This window comes from Chenopodium album, chromosome 21 (genome assembly GCF_948465745.1).
Source record: "Chenopodium album chromosome 21, dcCheAlbu1.1, whole genome shotgun sequence".
NCBI classification, from domain to species: domain Eukaryota; kingdom Viridiplantae; phylum Streptophyta; class Magnoliopsida; order Caryophyllales; family Amaranthaceae; genus Chenopodium; species Chenopodium album.
In genome coordinates this window covers 2,876,011-2,893,245 of record NC_137854.1, presented here as the reverse complement: position 1 = coordinate 2,893,245, position 17,235 = coordinate 2,876,011, and the positions used below count along the sequence as shown (strand labels likewise).

Below are 17,235 nucleotides of genomic sequence, written 5' to 3'. Positions count from 1 at the left end.
TCTACACAATAAAAATCTATATATAATTATTGACAAATGGAAAAATAATAAATTGGGTAGGACAAACATGTGAATTACGGATGTACCACTCCAACTATATGCTTATCCATAAAACACACGCCCTTATAATTTTTATTTTGAAAAAAATAAAATCACTTCTGATTCCCCTATATCATTTCTTTAATTTTACACCCTTGATTTTTAAAAAGTGAAAAGACAAACAAAAAAGGATTTAAAAATAAAATTAAAAAATTTCTAAGATTCTATTTTACGCGAGGAACCGTTTTCGTTTTCCTCCCAATATTATTCTGTATATATCCCTATAAATAAGTTGTTATTCTTGTATTTTTCTCCTCTCATTTTCTGTCATGCTTATCTTCCAACTGTAAGTGTGAACCTATTTTCTCACTCCTCTTAAATCAATCTCAAATTAAAAGCTAATCAATTTAACAGACAAAAAATAATGGCATCAAGTTTTCCACCATTGAGTTTAGATTTGAGCCTGCCCAATTCTTCCGATGTTTTAACCCGATTTTTAGTCGCCGGAATATCGGATTTGGGTGAACTTTCTAAGCTTAACGGTTTTATAGTCTGTCTCGAAGATGAGCTTAAGAAGATTCAGGCATTTCACCGTGAACTTCCCCTCTCTTCCATTATCCTAAACGATGGTTCGTTTCTTTATTTATTATTTTTCATTTTTTACTCATTATAATTGTTATAATTATTGTCGTCGGAAATAATTTGAACCTGTTAGGAATATATTGCTAATAATTGTTTAATTATGGGTTAATAACAGCAATTAGCAAATTGAAAGAGCTTGCGAAGAAAAATGAAGAAAATCAATTTGAGAAGAAGACATGGATGAGCTCTGCTCAGCTATGGAGTTCGGTAATTTTTATATTTTAATATTTATTTAATTTGGAGTTGTTGGGATTAAATGGTAACAATAAGGTTTAAACATTACAGACAACAGAAGGAGGCGGCGACTATGAGCCGCATAAAAATGAGGGGAAAGGGGCAATTTTGTCTTTTGAAAAAGAAGTTAGAGAAGATGTCACGGGACTCTCGTTGGTACCTCTAGGTTTGAACACTCCTCCTAAAGTGGTTGAACCCGGTTCAGCTAAACTTCGAACCGGTGGAATACTTTCCGGTTCAGTTTTCTCTGCTTTACAAGCTAAATCAGCAATCAAACCGTCGTATCAGACGACTAGAAAGCGACGTCGGTGTTGGTCGCCGGAGCTTCACCGACGATTTGTAGATGCCCTTGAAAGCCTTGGTGGGGCACAAGGTGAGGTGATGTACTTACGTGTTACTAATTGAATTTTCACTTATATTTTAATTTTAACAAAAGTAATTTGATGATTCAAAGTATAAAATGACGACAACATTAAGACGTTAATGCTAATTATAGGTAAACAATTTAAAGTACAGGTAGTCAAGTACTATAAGAATAATATTCTTCACTGAATTTAGTGTTTTTTTTATGGATCATTTTTGTTAGAAGTTGTTAGGCAGTCTTTTTTATAGTATTAAAGTTATATACAAATATATAGTGTGATTTTAATTTGGTAATATGAGTGAAAATTGAGGTTGGTAACGTTTGTTGCAATTCTTAGTAATAGTATTATAGTAAAGCTTGTTAAATATCATCGAATGACATTAATGCATATGAAAGTTTATTATGATACAAATTTTTTAGAAAATTATTACAGGACTAATAATTTTAATTTATGATGCATAACTAGAGGTTGATAAGAGTATAATATGTTGTTCATGTGTTACATGTTGGGTAATTTTAATTTATGATGCATAACTAGAGGTTGATAAGAGTATAATATGTTGTTCATGTGTTACATGTTGGGTTTGCAGTGGCTACTCCTAAACAGATAAAGGAGCTTATGAAAGTGGATGGGCTCACTAATGATGAAGTTAAAAGTCATTTACAGGTGAAAATTCTTTTGTATGTTCTTTTCTTGTGTTAGAAAATTGTTTGGCGGAAATAGTAGTGGGTTAGTTTATATTTAGAGAGGATATGTAAAAGGATGTTTAAAGAGAGAGATTTAGTGATGAAATGATTGACTTGTATTGATTGATAATATTATGGCTTACATACTTCATTAGCATACATAACCTTCTATTTATAGGTCGAGATGTGAAGGTTGTATAATGTATTAGAACTCTCCAGATTTAACTAGTGTAACACTAATCTACTAGATTATTCTAGGATATTTACAAAAATCTTTTTAAGAATAATGATACAAATGTTTCTAGATTTTTCGAGATTATTATTTTGACATCTCGTGTAATTTTTGCATTCATATCGTGTGACTAGTGACATGCAATAGATGAGGGACATTCATATTCATGTTACTTGGAAATAAGATCGTCGGGTTGGGAAGATTCTGGTTCACTGCACCTTGGTTTTGTGGTCAATAAGTTATTTTCTGATAGATTTTATTCAGGTTTTTGAGTTTGGTAAAATCTTAGATACATTGTTCTTCAACTTAATACTTCTGTAGTGCACTAGCTTGAAACTTTCTTTGGTTAGTATAGGACAAGGGACAATAATTGGCTCGACAAAATTGTTTTTGTAGGTGCTCATTTGTTTTTCTCTAAGAGATCAAATATTTGCTTCTTTGCCTGTGTAGTGCAATGGAAGACCGGATCTAACTCTAAGATGTATATGGCAAGCTGATGATATACTGTTATATGATCAGGAATTTTAGATGCAGCCTGTATATATTCTTAGGCTCAGTAGCTAATATATTGCCTGCTTGCTCATGTGCAGAAATATAGGCTTCATGCCCGAAAGCTTCCAGCTGCTAGCATCGCCAATCAATTGACAACTGACTTAGGAATGGACAGTGGAGATCAGCTTGAATTAGGCTGCTTGACAACAGACCTCCAACATTCAGGTTCACCAAAAGGCCCACTTCACTTGGGGGAGTCGTCGAGGAAATGCAACTCTTCTAGTGTGGAAGAGGATGAAGAGGAGAAATCTGATGGGCAGAGTTGGAAGGTTCAGCATCATATATAGATCATGAGAGAATTGACATACATAAATGTATAGGTGAGTGCTAATCATACACACCTTTGGAGCTAGGGTGGGTATACTTGGTATAATGTAGTATGTATAATGTACTGGAATAGTGGAATGCAGAGGTTTAACATGCATCGGAAACTATTAAATGTAACAAAGGGAGATGCTGGGAACTGCTATGCTCTCCATTTGGAATTTGCCCTCATTCGGGGCTTTAGTGAGGAGGGATGAGGCCCTAACAAATTTTGCAGCGAGATTTAGGAATATCTCTATTTTCCTATTGTTTGTACTGATGTTGAGTTATAAAATAACATTGTGCCTCTGCCTCTGATGTGCTTATTTCACTGTTAAGTGCAATTGAAATGTGCAATTGCATATTTGTACGTAATTGGTTACTTTTCAGTCACCAAGCACTTTACTAAGCTTTCGATCTCTGCTGGTCTATTACAGGAATTATCACCCACTTATCCTCGACTACAGAGAACAAAGTTAGTTCTGGGAAGGTTTCATAGTGCACAATTACATTATTCACTTTGTTTGATTGACATAATGTAACCGTTGTATAGAAAGTATTTAGTAGAAAATGTGCTGAATCGATTTGTAGGTAAACTGTACTGCATAATGCAGAAGTAGTACAGTTGGCCGTGATAGAGATCGTAAAAAGAAATAGTACATACGTAGTTAGAGAGTTGATGTGAAGTGTAGAAGAACTATTCTGTGCAGTGGCGTACGTGTCGTGGCACGAGGGAGGAGACAGTGGATAGTCTATTCAGGAAGCAATAATGTGTGGTAATAATTCAGTTGGAGAAATATGGAAGGTTGAGAATCATCTGAAATTCAATGGGTAATATATTCTTTGAGAGTTTTGGCTATTTTGAAGATATTTGCTGTCTGTGTGATTAACAATTCTACGGGTATAAGAAAACAGGACCCATTCATGCATCTTATTGTCTTGTTGTTTTCATGGTGTTAAAGTGAATGATGAAATAGATCTTCAAGAGTTTGTATTTAATGGAAGTATGTATTATGATCTGGACTCTGGAGGAGAATGAATGTATCAGCTTCCTAGTTCCTACATACGGTGTACTAGAGGTGGAGTTATGAGTGACTTGTGACATGTACTATGATCCCTATGCAATGGAATATTAATAATTTTGAAAGAGACAAAATGAAACAAAAAATTCAAGATAACCATTACCGGGGCGTGATGTGTGTTTTTGAAGACTAGGCTAAACAATGAGTTATCTTTATTATTTACTATACGAAGTGATTTTGGAAATCAACTAAGAAAGATTACATCAAACATAGGTTTAGCATACTTCCACTAGATTAGACACATAGGTTTAGCATACTTCCACTAGATTAGACTAGTGGTAGGAACCCTATTGATACAAGCAATGGTTGAAAGACTTGAAACCCCATTAAAATTTGAGGTTGCAAAATTAGAGTGACTTAAATTGAAGTAGTAAATTTTTTATTTTTGAATACCTTTACATTAACACAAAGTATAAAATTGTATAAATTGTAACTTTGTGGTGTAAGGATGCCAAATTGTTAATCATTATTGCTTCCCAATCTCATTTGGATCATCATATAGAGTAGGATGAGAATATTGATACATCATCATTGTTAAATTGCTATTTTTTTTTTTCATCAATTTAAATTCAAGAGTAAATAAAATACATAGTGCTTAACTGCGTTATGAGGAGAATGAGTAATTCTAGATAGATTTTTCAAAAGTGAAAATCATTATGACATATAACAAAAATAATACTTTGTGTCTTCATATGCAATATTAATTTTAATTTAAACTTTTGTCATCGTAATACTCTATATTTCCAAGTCTTCACTATTCATACTCTCTAATATGTCAAAGTCGATAAAGAAGGTACAAAATCAAAAGTTCAAGACAATAAGAGACGAGTACAAGTGTAATTAAGCCCGGTTTGGCGGTTTTGCATTGCCCTGCCCAGCTAAACAAGTAAACAGCCTAAACTCTTTATCGTCCAACAAATTAAAGCTACGGAGCAACTGCACACCATTGCGCGCAGAAGCCGCTTCCGCATGCGTAGGCTACCAACGCAACTTCATCTTCTTCACAGTCATCACAACCAAATTCCCACGCTATTCTACATTTAAAATCCTCTCTGTCATCTTCTTCAATCTGCTGCAAAAGATTGCTTAATCTTTTGATTCTTGAAATTCTGCTTACTATTCTTCAAACTAGAAGTTACAGTAAATATTATGCTCTATAATTCCACCAACATAAATTCTATAAATGTTGTTTGTTTTCTTTCAGATTTCGGTTGTTATTTAGCTACTAGGGTTTATGTAAAGTTGTAAATTAAACTGTTTAGGTATGCAGAAATTCACATTGGCATTTTATCGAACACCTTATGCGCATTTCTTGAAAAATGACAATTCAATAACACTTGTCATCCTTATGCTCTGCACTTTACAAGTTTTTGATTGGGCGATAAATTATGAATCTGGGTTTACTGGTATTGTGGTTTAGCAGGCAGCATGAGGGAAGTTGTTACACTTCAAATTGGAGGTTTTGCCAATTTCATAGGCTCTCATTTCTGGAACTTCCAGGTACCTCTCTGTCAATATCATTTGATTTTGATGAGAATCGGAATTTTACATGGTAGTGAAACTATGATTTGGGGTTTTTAAGTGCTAAAATAAGTAGTGAAATCGAATTTATATGAATATCACTTAGTAGTTAGTACTATGGAGTATTGTTTATCCCTGAGATTGTGTTTGCACTAAATGTGTTTATTGTTGGCTTGTTGCACTTGGTATAATGGTGTACATTATTATTATTTGAGTTTTCTTTTAAACACACAAGTTGCCATTACTGTTAGACTTCGAAAGTAACAAGGTTTCATCAAATCATCACAAGAGATGAGCTAGTTTGATCCTAGAGCTATATTAGAATGCAAGTCTTCTGAATGCTTTATTTCATTACTTGCAATTCTCATGTTTGCGAGTGGGTTTTCAATTCATTTTCTCTCAATTACATGGTAAATCATAAGATGGACAAACAATTTCTATCTTGTTTTCTATCATTGGGTGACACCTTCATCACTTCATGTATAACACCCCCCCCCCCCCCAAACCCCCTCTAATTATTTATTTTTATGGATCTTGATTGATTTGAGTATAGTTAATGATAAAATCTATATTTTTTTCAAACTCAATGAATGAGAATGGAGTTAAAGAATTACGTCTGACTTAATTCCTCTTTTGAACGAGAATGGAGTTAAAGAATTACATTTGACTTAATTTCTCTTTTGAAGGATGAGCTGCTTGGCTTGGCTGGTGACCCTGATACTGATCCAGTGTTTAAAAATCCTGGAGTTAATATGGATGTGCTTTATCGCTCTGGAGAGACTCATGAGGTAAGATTTGTTGTTGGCATATTTTTCTAATTTTGAAGAAGGCATTAGAGCTTTAAAATTCTTCCACAAGCCAGCCTTGTATGATCTATTTATTTGGTGACCTTGTGTACCAGCATCAAAGGGTAAAAGCTTATGGATCATGTCATTATATTAGATTATAATTCTTCCTTAATCTACTTGAGAAGCAGTATCATGTGCTATTGTGTTGACTGTGCTACAACTGCTACTTGTCTGGCTTTGAAACTACCATTTTGTGTGTAATGCTATTGTAGCTTTCTACCTCTGTAAAATTTGATAGCTGGATTGCTATCTTTTTGAAGTCACTCGTGATCAAGTGCTAATAAATAATAATCTGATATATCTGGCTGTCACAGTCTCGCTATCTAATTGCCAAAACTTGTGCATAAGCCCTTAGACAATATTTGAATGCTGATATTATCTGAGTGGAAGATAGATTAATTATCTTGTCTAAGAGTGTGAGGCAAATTGACTTTGAAATAGTTAGTTTTTTACTCTAATGAGGGAACTTATTCACTTTCTAGTATTGTAGTGTGCGTATTATGCTTCCCACTATCTTCTGCAACACCCTCGGCCTGCTGATTTCTCTTGCTTTTGGGGCTGGATATCTGAGAGAAATGCAAATAACTGTCTATTTGTGTCTGCAGGGTGTTCTTACCTATACCCCTCGATTAGTTTCTGTTAACTATCAAGGTATGTTGTTTTTTCCAGCATATATGCATCTGTTCTTTCTTGCTTTTGTTTTTCGTGGAAATGTCTTTTTTTTACCCATGGTGCTGACTGAAGTCTGTTTAATGGACTGTTAGTCCTACTTTTGTATGATTGTTGCTGATGCCAACTTGTCTTGTTTACATATATTGATATATATATGGAATAATGGATTTAACCTGGACTGGAAATCACCAGTCATTTCCCATGTGACTTGGCCTTATAGAGTTATAGTTGGGGTGCTTGTATATAAGTCGTCATACAAAACTATCCTTAGAGTAACCTTGATACCATCAGCTAATACAGTTACCCTTATGTTTGTAATCACCCCATTGTGGTTCATTAAACTACAATTATTAGTCTAATCTCTCCATTTATGTATGTATCTATGTGTGTATACATGTAGGTACATATGTATTTGTATAGGTATTTATGTAAACATTTGACTGAGTGTGGACGTGCATTTTGTCTAATGTTTTGGGATTTCTTACTTGCTTGAGTTCTGATCTGACAGGTAACTGCATAAGCTCATAGTACTGATCCCGCTCACCTAATATAGTTGTTTTGTGTTCCTTGTTTGGTGACCTATTTGGGGTTTGATCATTTGACCCCCCCCCCCCCCCTTTGCCCTTTTTGCATAAGCATCATGGATATCTGACATTTCCCTTTTGTGATCTAACCAGGATCCCTTGGATCAATGAGCTCACATGGTACATTGTATAATCAGACTCCAGAATCACCTTCCCCTGTGGTCACCTGGTGAGGCTTTATGGGACCTGTGTGATCAAATGCATGGCATTCTCCCCAATAAAAAGTTGCCTTATGGCTTTAATGGTTTGAAAATATCATTCTGGAGAAAGAAAGTGCAAACACAGAAATTCAGCAGCCTATCACTGTTAAATTGAAAACTAAAGTGACTGCTGACTTTGGGATTGCAAAAGGATGATTTAATAATTTTGTCATCTTCGAAGAAAAGGAAGTGCTGCTTAATATTTTTAAGTGGGACAATAGTGTACACTATTCTTCATTAGTTCATTATTTGCACTTATTCTTCAATAATCTAGAACCAAATAGCCCATAGCAGAGTTGCAGGCAATCACATATGCCAGTGAGCTGCGAGACTGTCTGGCATAACTGTAGTCATACTTAGTGAAATAGTAAAGCTGCGAACATGAAAAATGCATCTTCACATTTTCCAATATCAATATGATTTCCGATATGAATGAAATGTTGCATAATACTACTCCTATGAATTAACATTATTTTTTTTCTCTACGAAAATCTTATAATTCTCTTTATATGAAATGGTCAAAGTGTCATCGCATTATTGATCTTGACCAACTACAACTACTCTGTATATGATTTACTTATATCTGTCATATTTTATATAGTGTTGGTATATAAACTAAGGTTTTAAGTTTGACTTTCAGGAAAGGCAGTGTATCCACCCAACGTTCTGAGTCTCACAAGAGAAACTTATTCTTGCAAAGTTTGTATGAAGAAGAGCAGAAGCAAAAAATTGGTAAAGACAACAGAAATGCTGATTTGCCAGATGATATTGGAGACAAGGATATAGTGGAATCTTTGGAAAATGATGTCCAGTTCTGGACTGACTTCTCAAAAGCCCATTATCATCCACAGAGTCTATATGAAATAAATGGGTTGTGGATGGATGTTGTGGGCTTCGACAATTATGGAATGGGAAAGGATGTTTTTTCTGAAAGTTCTCGGGGAGAAGAGATGACCGAAAGACTCCGTTTCTTCATAGAAGAGTGTGATCATGTACAGGTATCTACAAAATTCATAATTATCTCTAAGAGTGCATGTTTTTTAGCCTATTCAGGTGCTTGTTTTGAGCTGGTGGGCTAGTCTAGATGGATTATACCCTTCCTGAATCCGAGACATGACCCAGGTTTCTTTTTCACCTCCTCAAGTTTCACCCCCATATTCCTCAGTGGGTTTCTTACTATTTAAAAGCATATGACAATAAAAGCTCTCCTCCAACAAAAAAAGTGGTTTTGTTCATGTCTATGCCATACCAAGCTTTGTTTTTTATTCTCTATTATCTTGATCCAAGAGTTTCTGGCTATTGTTTTTTCTTTCTTAAAATCTTCTCACTTCCTGAGCGATTAATGATATAAAAGTTTTATGCTTAAAATTTGCTCTGTTCATGCGACATAAATCAACTGTCACCCATTCATATTACTATATTAGAAGTATATGTTTTTGCTAAGTCAAATTTAATGGATTTAAATTTATGGAGTATTGTCTTGCTTAAAGGTTATGGTAACCTTTGGTCTCATGGAGTATGGTTTTTAGATGGTCTAGCTTCAGAAAATTACTGACTATGCTTTATATTGTTTCTTAAAGGAACTTCTATAAAATTTCTTTTTTGTTTTAAAACCTATTTTACGTAGTCAGAAACTTGCTGACAGGGAATTCAATGTGTGGTGGATGATTCGGGGGGCTTTTCCAGTGTGGCAGTAGACTTCCTGCAGAACATTGCTGATGAATTCACCAATACTCCAGTGTTACTTTATACTGTTCGCGATCCTGGTTCATCAATGAGCTCTAGAAGTCGAAAAAGGAACATTTCTCGGGACCTTCATGATGCAGTTTCTTTTGCAAAACTATCTCCTTTCTGCAAACTAATTGTACCAGTTGGTTTACCTTCTCTGGGTGGAAGTAAGTTTTCATACTTTCTGGCTAATATAACTTGTTGCATTTGGCTGACTTGTAGTTATATAATAAAGGTCCCCTTTTGTTTCTAAAATCCTTCTTTTTGCAGGCAAAGTTTCAACAAATCTGCATGTGAATGATAAAAAACCTTTCCATAGCAGTTCAATCTATGCTGCTGCTCTTCACACTCTCAGCCTGCCCTTTCGCATGGACTTGCTTGCGCCTACTGCAACTTCTGGATCTTCTCTTGGTGCATTGGATATCAATAGCATTGCACAGATGCTATCTGGCCACCTCCGACAGAATATGGTTGCTATATTAGATGCTACCATGCCTGCACCTGCTATTGGTATTTCCTAATTCAATTGTCCTGGCTTAGTGTCTTATAAAATATGTCTTCTCATGGTGCTATCCCTTTTTGATGTGAGACTCAGGGGAACCTGCTCAGGAACAATTATTGAGTAAGTTGCAGTCATTGACTCCAGAAACATCGGAAAAAATGGAAGACGTGCATTCTGTAGAAACATTGGTGATACATGGAGCTCTTAAATCAGGTACTCTATATCTGCATATGCCTGTTTTATGGTGTAAATTAACTACTCCGTATGTTGATACTCACTGCATCCACAGATAATAATTTTTGCCCCTTGTTTACATCACCCTAAACTAAGGATTTACCCTGGCTTGTCCCAAGTGCAATTGTTTTACTTTCAACCTCAGCCCCTCTTGTCATTATAAGGTCTTACATCACCTTGAATAAATAGATGTTAAATATGCTTGACGTTAAAATGGAAGGATTCTGTGCTTCTATTGATTTAGGAATTCAATAGTTAGGGATGATTTTTTTTTTTCTGTTGATATCTTATGCTTCTCATCATCCCTAGCCTCACATAGCATTTCCTCTTCATCAAATTAATACTTCTGTTGAGTCTATGCATCTTTCACTTGAATGTGTATAGTGTTTCTACTAGGTTGTATGTGTAGGGTCCTAAGGTCCTTTTGGGGAACTGTGGGGTTGGTGGACATGGTAGTAGTTGTGCTGCTACTTCATCTAATATGAACTATCTTTTCGGACTCAGGTGAGCAACGAGCATCTCTGTCTGAAGTCCAACATGCTATTTCTGCTGCTTATGAACAGGCATCTTTGAGGCCTAGATTCTGTCATCTATCTGCAATAACTTGCCCTCTCCCAATACCATTACCATTTCCATCCATATTCTCGGAAAATGTTGGTCGCTGTGGACAATTACTTAGCAATCCTAATCCAACTTCATCTTCAAAGGGACCACTCGATGTCCATTCTATCCCTATGACTGCAAGACTGCGCTCTAGCAGTGCTGTATTACCTTTCTTGTCCAGCAGGCTGGAAAACCTTCGGAAATTTGGTATTCAATATGGTGCTATTGGAGGAGAATTAATGAATAGTTGGGGTTTTGGAAAGGAGGAACTTGAAGATATGGGAGAGACATTATCAAACATGGTCAGGACTCTGGATCCGTACTCTGATGTAACCTCTGATTCAGATTAGTTTGACAGTAGACATGCTAAAAGAATGTTGTAAATACAGTTGAGAAGTTTTCCATTTTTTGTTTACTCTAGAAAGATCGTTGGACCAACCCAAGTATGAGTTTTTTTTGATCGATCTATCATCACTTAATAAAGCTTACATTTCTTGACGACGTTAGACAGCCCTGGATTAAAGTATTAGTCTTGATGTTATCAGTTACGCTGTATTGACCATATATGCTCGAGAGTAGGGTATCTTAATATTTATTCTTCCGGACACTATTTATGACACCCAAAGCCCTTTGGGAACCCTTGGAACTACTTGGATGCATAATCTCGCCGGGTGAAGAAATGATATACGAAAGCCAAATATAAAGGCTATAATACACGAAATCAGAGCGATTTAGAAGGTGTCGGGACCCGGTGTCGGAATTTCACGGAACATTACGGGATGCATGCCGGGGTCAGATAATATTATTTCGACCCATATATAACCATTATCCGGCTACGTACAGACCACATGAAAGCTTATAGCCAATACAAGAGGCGTGTACGAAAACGGATAAATTGACCGTTTTAAGGCAAATTGGATCGTTCCACCAACCCAAAAAGACTTCCGGAGGATATTAGGGACCATGGTAAACACCTGGGCAATTTTTATTTCCGGGCGAAAACATGTCAAAAAAATTCCAAAATTGAAGGCTATTATCCACGCTTTTTGAGCAATTTTTCAGGCTGCGGGACCCGGTGGCGAAAAGTGTTGAGACCCTAGGGGATACATCTTAGGGTCATAAAATGCCGTTTGGAACCATATATGACTATTATACGATGTCATAAATTTCCGTGGTAGGCTTGAGTTCACGAAATCGGTGCAAGTTGAAAACAGATAAATTGACCGTTTTAAGGCAAATTGGGTTGTTTTACCCACCCAAAAAGATTCCCAAAAAGTATTAGGAACCATGGTAAACATTTGGGCAATTTTTATTTTCGTGCGAAAAAAAGGTCAAAAAATTCCAAAACTGAAAGCTAATCCACGCTCTTTAAGAAATTTTTTAGTTTAAGGGCCCGATGTCGAAAAGTGTTGAGACCCTAGCGGATACATCTTAGGGTCGTTTAATGCCGTTTGGAACCATATATGACCATTATACGTTGTCATAAATGTCTGTGGTAGGCTTGAGTTTACGAAATCGGTGCAAGTTGAAAACGGGTAAATTGACCGTTTTAAGGCAAATTGTATTGTTCCACCCACTCAAATAGACTCCCGGAGGGTATTAGGGACCATGGTAAACATTTCGGAAATTTTTATTTTCGGACGAAAAAAGGTCAAAAAATTCCAAAACTGAAGGCTATTATCCACTCTTTTTAATTAATTTTTGAGTTTACGAGGCCCAGTGGCGAAAAGTGTTGAAATCCTAGGGGATACATCATAGGGTCATATAATGTCGTTTGGAATCATATATGACCATTATGTGTTGTCATAAATGTCCGTGGTAGGCTTGACTTCACGAAATCAGTGCAAGTTGAAAACGGGTAAATTGACCGTTTTAAGGCAAATTAGATTGTTCCACCCACCCAAATAGACTCCCGGAGGGTATTAGGGACTATGGTAAACATCTGGGCAATTTTTATTTCCGGGCGAAAAAAGTCAAAAAATACCAAAACTAAAAGCTATTATCCACGCTTTTTAAGGAATTTTTTAGTTTAAGGGGCCCGGTGGAGAAAAGTGTTGAGACCCTAGGGGATACATCTTAGGGTCATATAATGGTGTTTGGAACCATATATGACCATATTGCGTTGTCATACATGTCCGTAGTAGACTTGAGTTCACGAATTCGGTGCTAGTTGAAAACGGGTAAATTGACCATTTCACGAGAAATTGTATTGTTCCACTGACCCAAATAGACTCACGGAGGGTATTAGGGACCATGGTAAACATGTGGGCAATTTTTATTTCTGGGCGAAAAAAGGTCAAAAAATTCCAAAACTGAAGGCTATTATCCACGCATTTTAATGAATTTTCGAATTTACGGGGCCCGGTGGCGAAAAGTGTTGAGACTCTAACGAATACATCTTAGGGTCATGTAATGCCGTTTGGAACCATATATGACCATATTACATTGTCATAAATGTCCGTGGTAAACTTGAGTTCACGAATTCAGTGCAAGTTGAAATCAGATAAATTGACCTTTTTAAAGAAAATTGGATTGTTCCACCAACCGAAATAGACTTCCGGAGGGTATTAGGGAACATGGTAAACATCAAGGCAATTTTTATTTCTGGGCGAAAAAAGTTCAAAAAATTCCAAAATTGAAGGCTATTATCCACGCTTTTTAATGAATTTTTGCGTTTACGGGGCTTGGTGGTGAAAAGTGTTGAGACCCTAGGGGATACATCTTAGGGTCATATAATGCCGTTTGGAACCATATATGACCATTATACGTTGTCATAAATGTCCGTGGTAGGCTTGAGTTTACGAAATCGGTGCAAGCTGAAAACGAGTAAATTGACCGTTTTAAGGCAAATTGTATTGTTCCACCCACCCATATAGACTCCCATAGGGTATAAGGGGCCATGGTAAACATTTGGGCAATTTTTATTTTCGGGCGAAAAATGGTCAAAAAATTCCAAAACTGAAAGCTATTATCCACGCTTTTTACGGAATTTTTTAGTTTAATGGGCCCGGTGGCGACAAGTGTTGAGACCCTAGGGGATACATCTTTGGGTCATATAATGCCGTTTGGAACCATATATGACCATGATACGTTGTCTAAATGTCCGTGGTACGCTTGAATTCACGAAATCAGTGCAAGTTGAAAACGGGTAAATTGACCGTTTTAAGGCAAATTGTATTGTTCCACCCACCCAAATAGACTCCCGAAGGGTATTAGGGACCATGGTAATTATCTGGGCAATTTTTATTTCCGGAGAAAACAGGTTAAAAAATGCATAAATTGAAAGCTATTATCAATGCTTTTTGAGCAATTTTTTAGTTTACGGGGCCCGGTGGCAAAAAGTGTTGAGACCCTAGGGGATACATCTTAGGGTCATGTAATGTCGTTTGGAACCATATATGACCATTATACGATGTCATTAATGTCCTGGTAAACCTGAGTTCACGAAATTGGTGCAATTTGAAAACGGGTGAATTGACTGTTTTAAGGCAAATTGGATTGTTCCACCCACCCAAATAGACTACCGGAGAGTATTAAGGACCATAGTAAACATCTGGGCAATTTTTGTTTTCGGGCGAAAAAAGGTCAAAAAATTCTAAAACTTAGGCTATTATCCACGTTGTTTAAAGAATTTGTTAATTTAAGGGGCCCGATGGCGAAATGTGTTGAGACCCTAGGGGATACATATTAGGGTCATATAATGCCGTTTGTAACTATATATGACAATTATACGATACCATAAATGTCCGTGGCTGGGTAGAGTTCACAAGATCGGTGCAAGTTGAAACGGGTAAATTGACCGTTTTAAGGCAAATTGGATTGTTCCATCTTGGCAAATAGACTCCCGGAGGGTATTTGAGACCATGGTAAACATTTGGGCAATTTTTATTTCCGGGGGAAAAAAGATCAAAAAATTCCAAAACTGAAGGCTATTATCCGCGCTTTTTAATGAATTTTTGAGTTTATGGGGTCTGGTGGCGAAAAGTGTTGAGATCCTAGGGGATACATCTTAGGGTCATAAAATGTCGTTTGGAACCTTATACGACTACTATTTGTTGTCATAAATGTCTGTGGTATGCTTGAGTTCACGAAATCGGTGCAAGTTGAAAACGAGTAAGTTGACCGTTTTAAGGCAAATTGGATTGTTCCACCCATCCAGATAGACTCCCGGAGGGTATTAGGAACCATAGTAAACATTTGGGAAATTTTTATTACCGGGCGAAAAAAGGTCTAAAAATTTCAAAACTGAAGGTTATTATTCACACTTTTTAAGAAATTTTTGAGTTTACGGGGCCCGGTGGTGAAAAGTGTTGAGATCCTAGAGGATACATTTTAGGGTCATATAAAGCCGTTTGTAACTATATATGACAATTATACGATGTCATAAATGTCCGTGGCAGGCTTGAGTTCACGAAATCGGTGCAAGTTGAAAACGGGTAAATTGACCTTTTTAAGGCAAATTGGATTGTTCCATCTTCGCAAATAGATTCCCGGAGGGTATTTGAGATCATGGAAAACATTTGGGCATTTTTTATTTTCGGGCGAAAAAAGGTCAAATAATTCCAAAACTGAAGGCTATTATCCACGCTTTTTAATTAATTTTTGAGTTTACGGGGCCCGGTGCCGAAAAGTTTTGAGACCCTAGGGAATACATCTTAGGTTATATAATGTCGTTTGGAATCATATATGACCATTATATGTTGTTATAAATGTCCGTGGTAGGCTTGAGTTCACGAAATTGGTGCAAGTTGAAAACGGGAAAATTGATCGTTTTAAGGCAAATTGGATTGTTCCACCCACCCAAATAGACTCCCGGAGGGTATTAGAGACCATGGTAAACATCTGGGCAATTTTTATTTCCGGGCGAAAAAAGTCAAAAAATTCCAAAACTGAAGGCTATTATCCACGTTTTTTAAGTAATTTTTTTGTTTAAGGGGCCCGGTGGAGAAAAGTGTTGAGACCCTAGGGGATACATCTTAGGGTTATATAATGACGTTTGGAACCATATATGATCATATTGCGTTGTCATAAATGTTCGTGGTAGACTTGAGTTCACGAATTCGGTGCTAGTTGAAAACGGGTAAATTGACCATTTCACGGCAAATTGTATTGTTCCACCAACCCAAATAGACTCCCGGAGGATATTAGGGACCATGGTAAAAATGTGGGAAATTTTTATTTCTGGGCGAAAAAAAGTCAAAAAATTCCAAAACTGAAGGCTATTATCCATGCTTTTTAATGAATTTTTGAGTTTACGGGGCCCGGTGGCGAAAAGTGTTGAGATCATAGGGGATAAATCTTAGGGTCATATAATGTCTTTTGGAACCATATATGACCATTATACGTTGTCATAAATGTCCGTGGTAGGCTTGAGTTCACGAAATCGGTGCAAGTTGAAAACGAGTAAGTTGACCGTTTTAAGGCAAATTGGATTGTTCCACCCACCCAAATAGACTCCCGGAGGGTATTAAGGACCATGGTAAACATTTGGAAAATTTTTATTTCCGGGCGAAAAAAGGTCTAAAAATTTCAAAACTAAAGGTTATTATCCACGCTTTTTAAGGAATTTTTGAGTTTACGGGCCCGGATGCGAAAAGTGTTGAGACCCTAGGGGATACATCTTAGGGTCATGTAATGTTGTTTGTAACTCTATATGATAATTACACGATGTCATAAATGTCCGTGGCAGGCTTGAGTTCACGAAATCGGTGCAAGTTGAAAACGGGTAAATTAACCTTTTCATGGTAAATTGGATTGTTCCATCTTCGCAAATAGACTCCCGGAGGGTATTTGAGACCATTTTAAACATTTTGGCAATTTTTATTTCCGGGCGAAAAGAGGTCAAATAATTCCAAAAGTGAAGGCTATTATCCACGCTTTTTAATGGATTTTTGAGTATACGTGGCCTGGTGGCGAAAAGTGTTGAGACCCTAGGTGATACATCTTAGGGTCATATAATGCCGTTTGGAACCATATATGACCATTATACGTTGTCATAAATGTCCGTGGTAGGTTTGAGTTCACGAAATCGGTGCAAGTTGAAAACGGGTAAATTGACCGTTTTAAGGTAAATTGGATGGTTGCACCACCCAAATAGACTCCCGGGTTAACAATTTATCATATTCAAATTTTCAAACCTGTAAATTGATGTATACCTCCTATGAAAAACTTATCTATTATATTACTGCCTCAATCCTTTTCTGATTTA

General features: G+C 36.5%; 2 protein-coding genes across 2 annotated transcripts; both read left to right on the top strand.

Moving 5' to 3' along the window:
- The first annotated feature begins 307 nt into the window (after positions 1 to 307).
- On the top strand, positions 308 to 3,384 carry LOC145601849 (myb family transcription factor EFM-like). The gene is made up of 5 exons (XM_081657927.1): positions 308 to 668; positions 797 to 888; positions 967 to 1,288; positions 1,870 to 1,946; positions 2,789 to 3,384. The coding sequence occupies exons 1-5, from the start codon at positions 464 to 466 to the stop codon at positions 3,035 to 3,037; spliced, it is 945 nt and encodes a 314-aa protein (XP_081514053.1). The 5' UTR covers positions 308 to 463; the 3' UTR covers positions 3,038 to 3,384.
- A 1,477-nt stretch (positions 3,385 to 4,861) lies between these two features.
- Positions 4,862 to 11,528, top strand: LOC145601082 (uncharacterized). The gene is made up of 10 exons (XM_081657010.1): positions 4,862 to 5,270; positions 5,559 to 5,635; positions 6,343 to 6,444; positions 7,110 to 7,155; positions 7,854 to 7,929; positions 8,601 to 8,958; positions 9,606 to 9,855; positions 9,959 to 10,198; positions 10,284 to 10,403; positions 10,929 to 11,528. Exons 2-10 carry the CDS (start codon positions 5,564 to 5,566, stop codon positions 11,375 to 11,377), a joined length of 1,713 nt encoding a protein of 570 aa, XP_081513136.1. The 5' UTR covers positions 4,862 to 5,270; positions 5,559 to 5,563; the 3' UTR covers positions 11,378 to 11,528.
- The last annotated feature ends 5,707 nt before the right edge of the window (positions 11,529 to 17,235 follow it).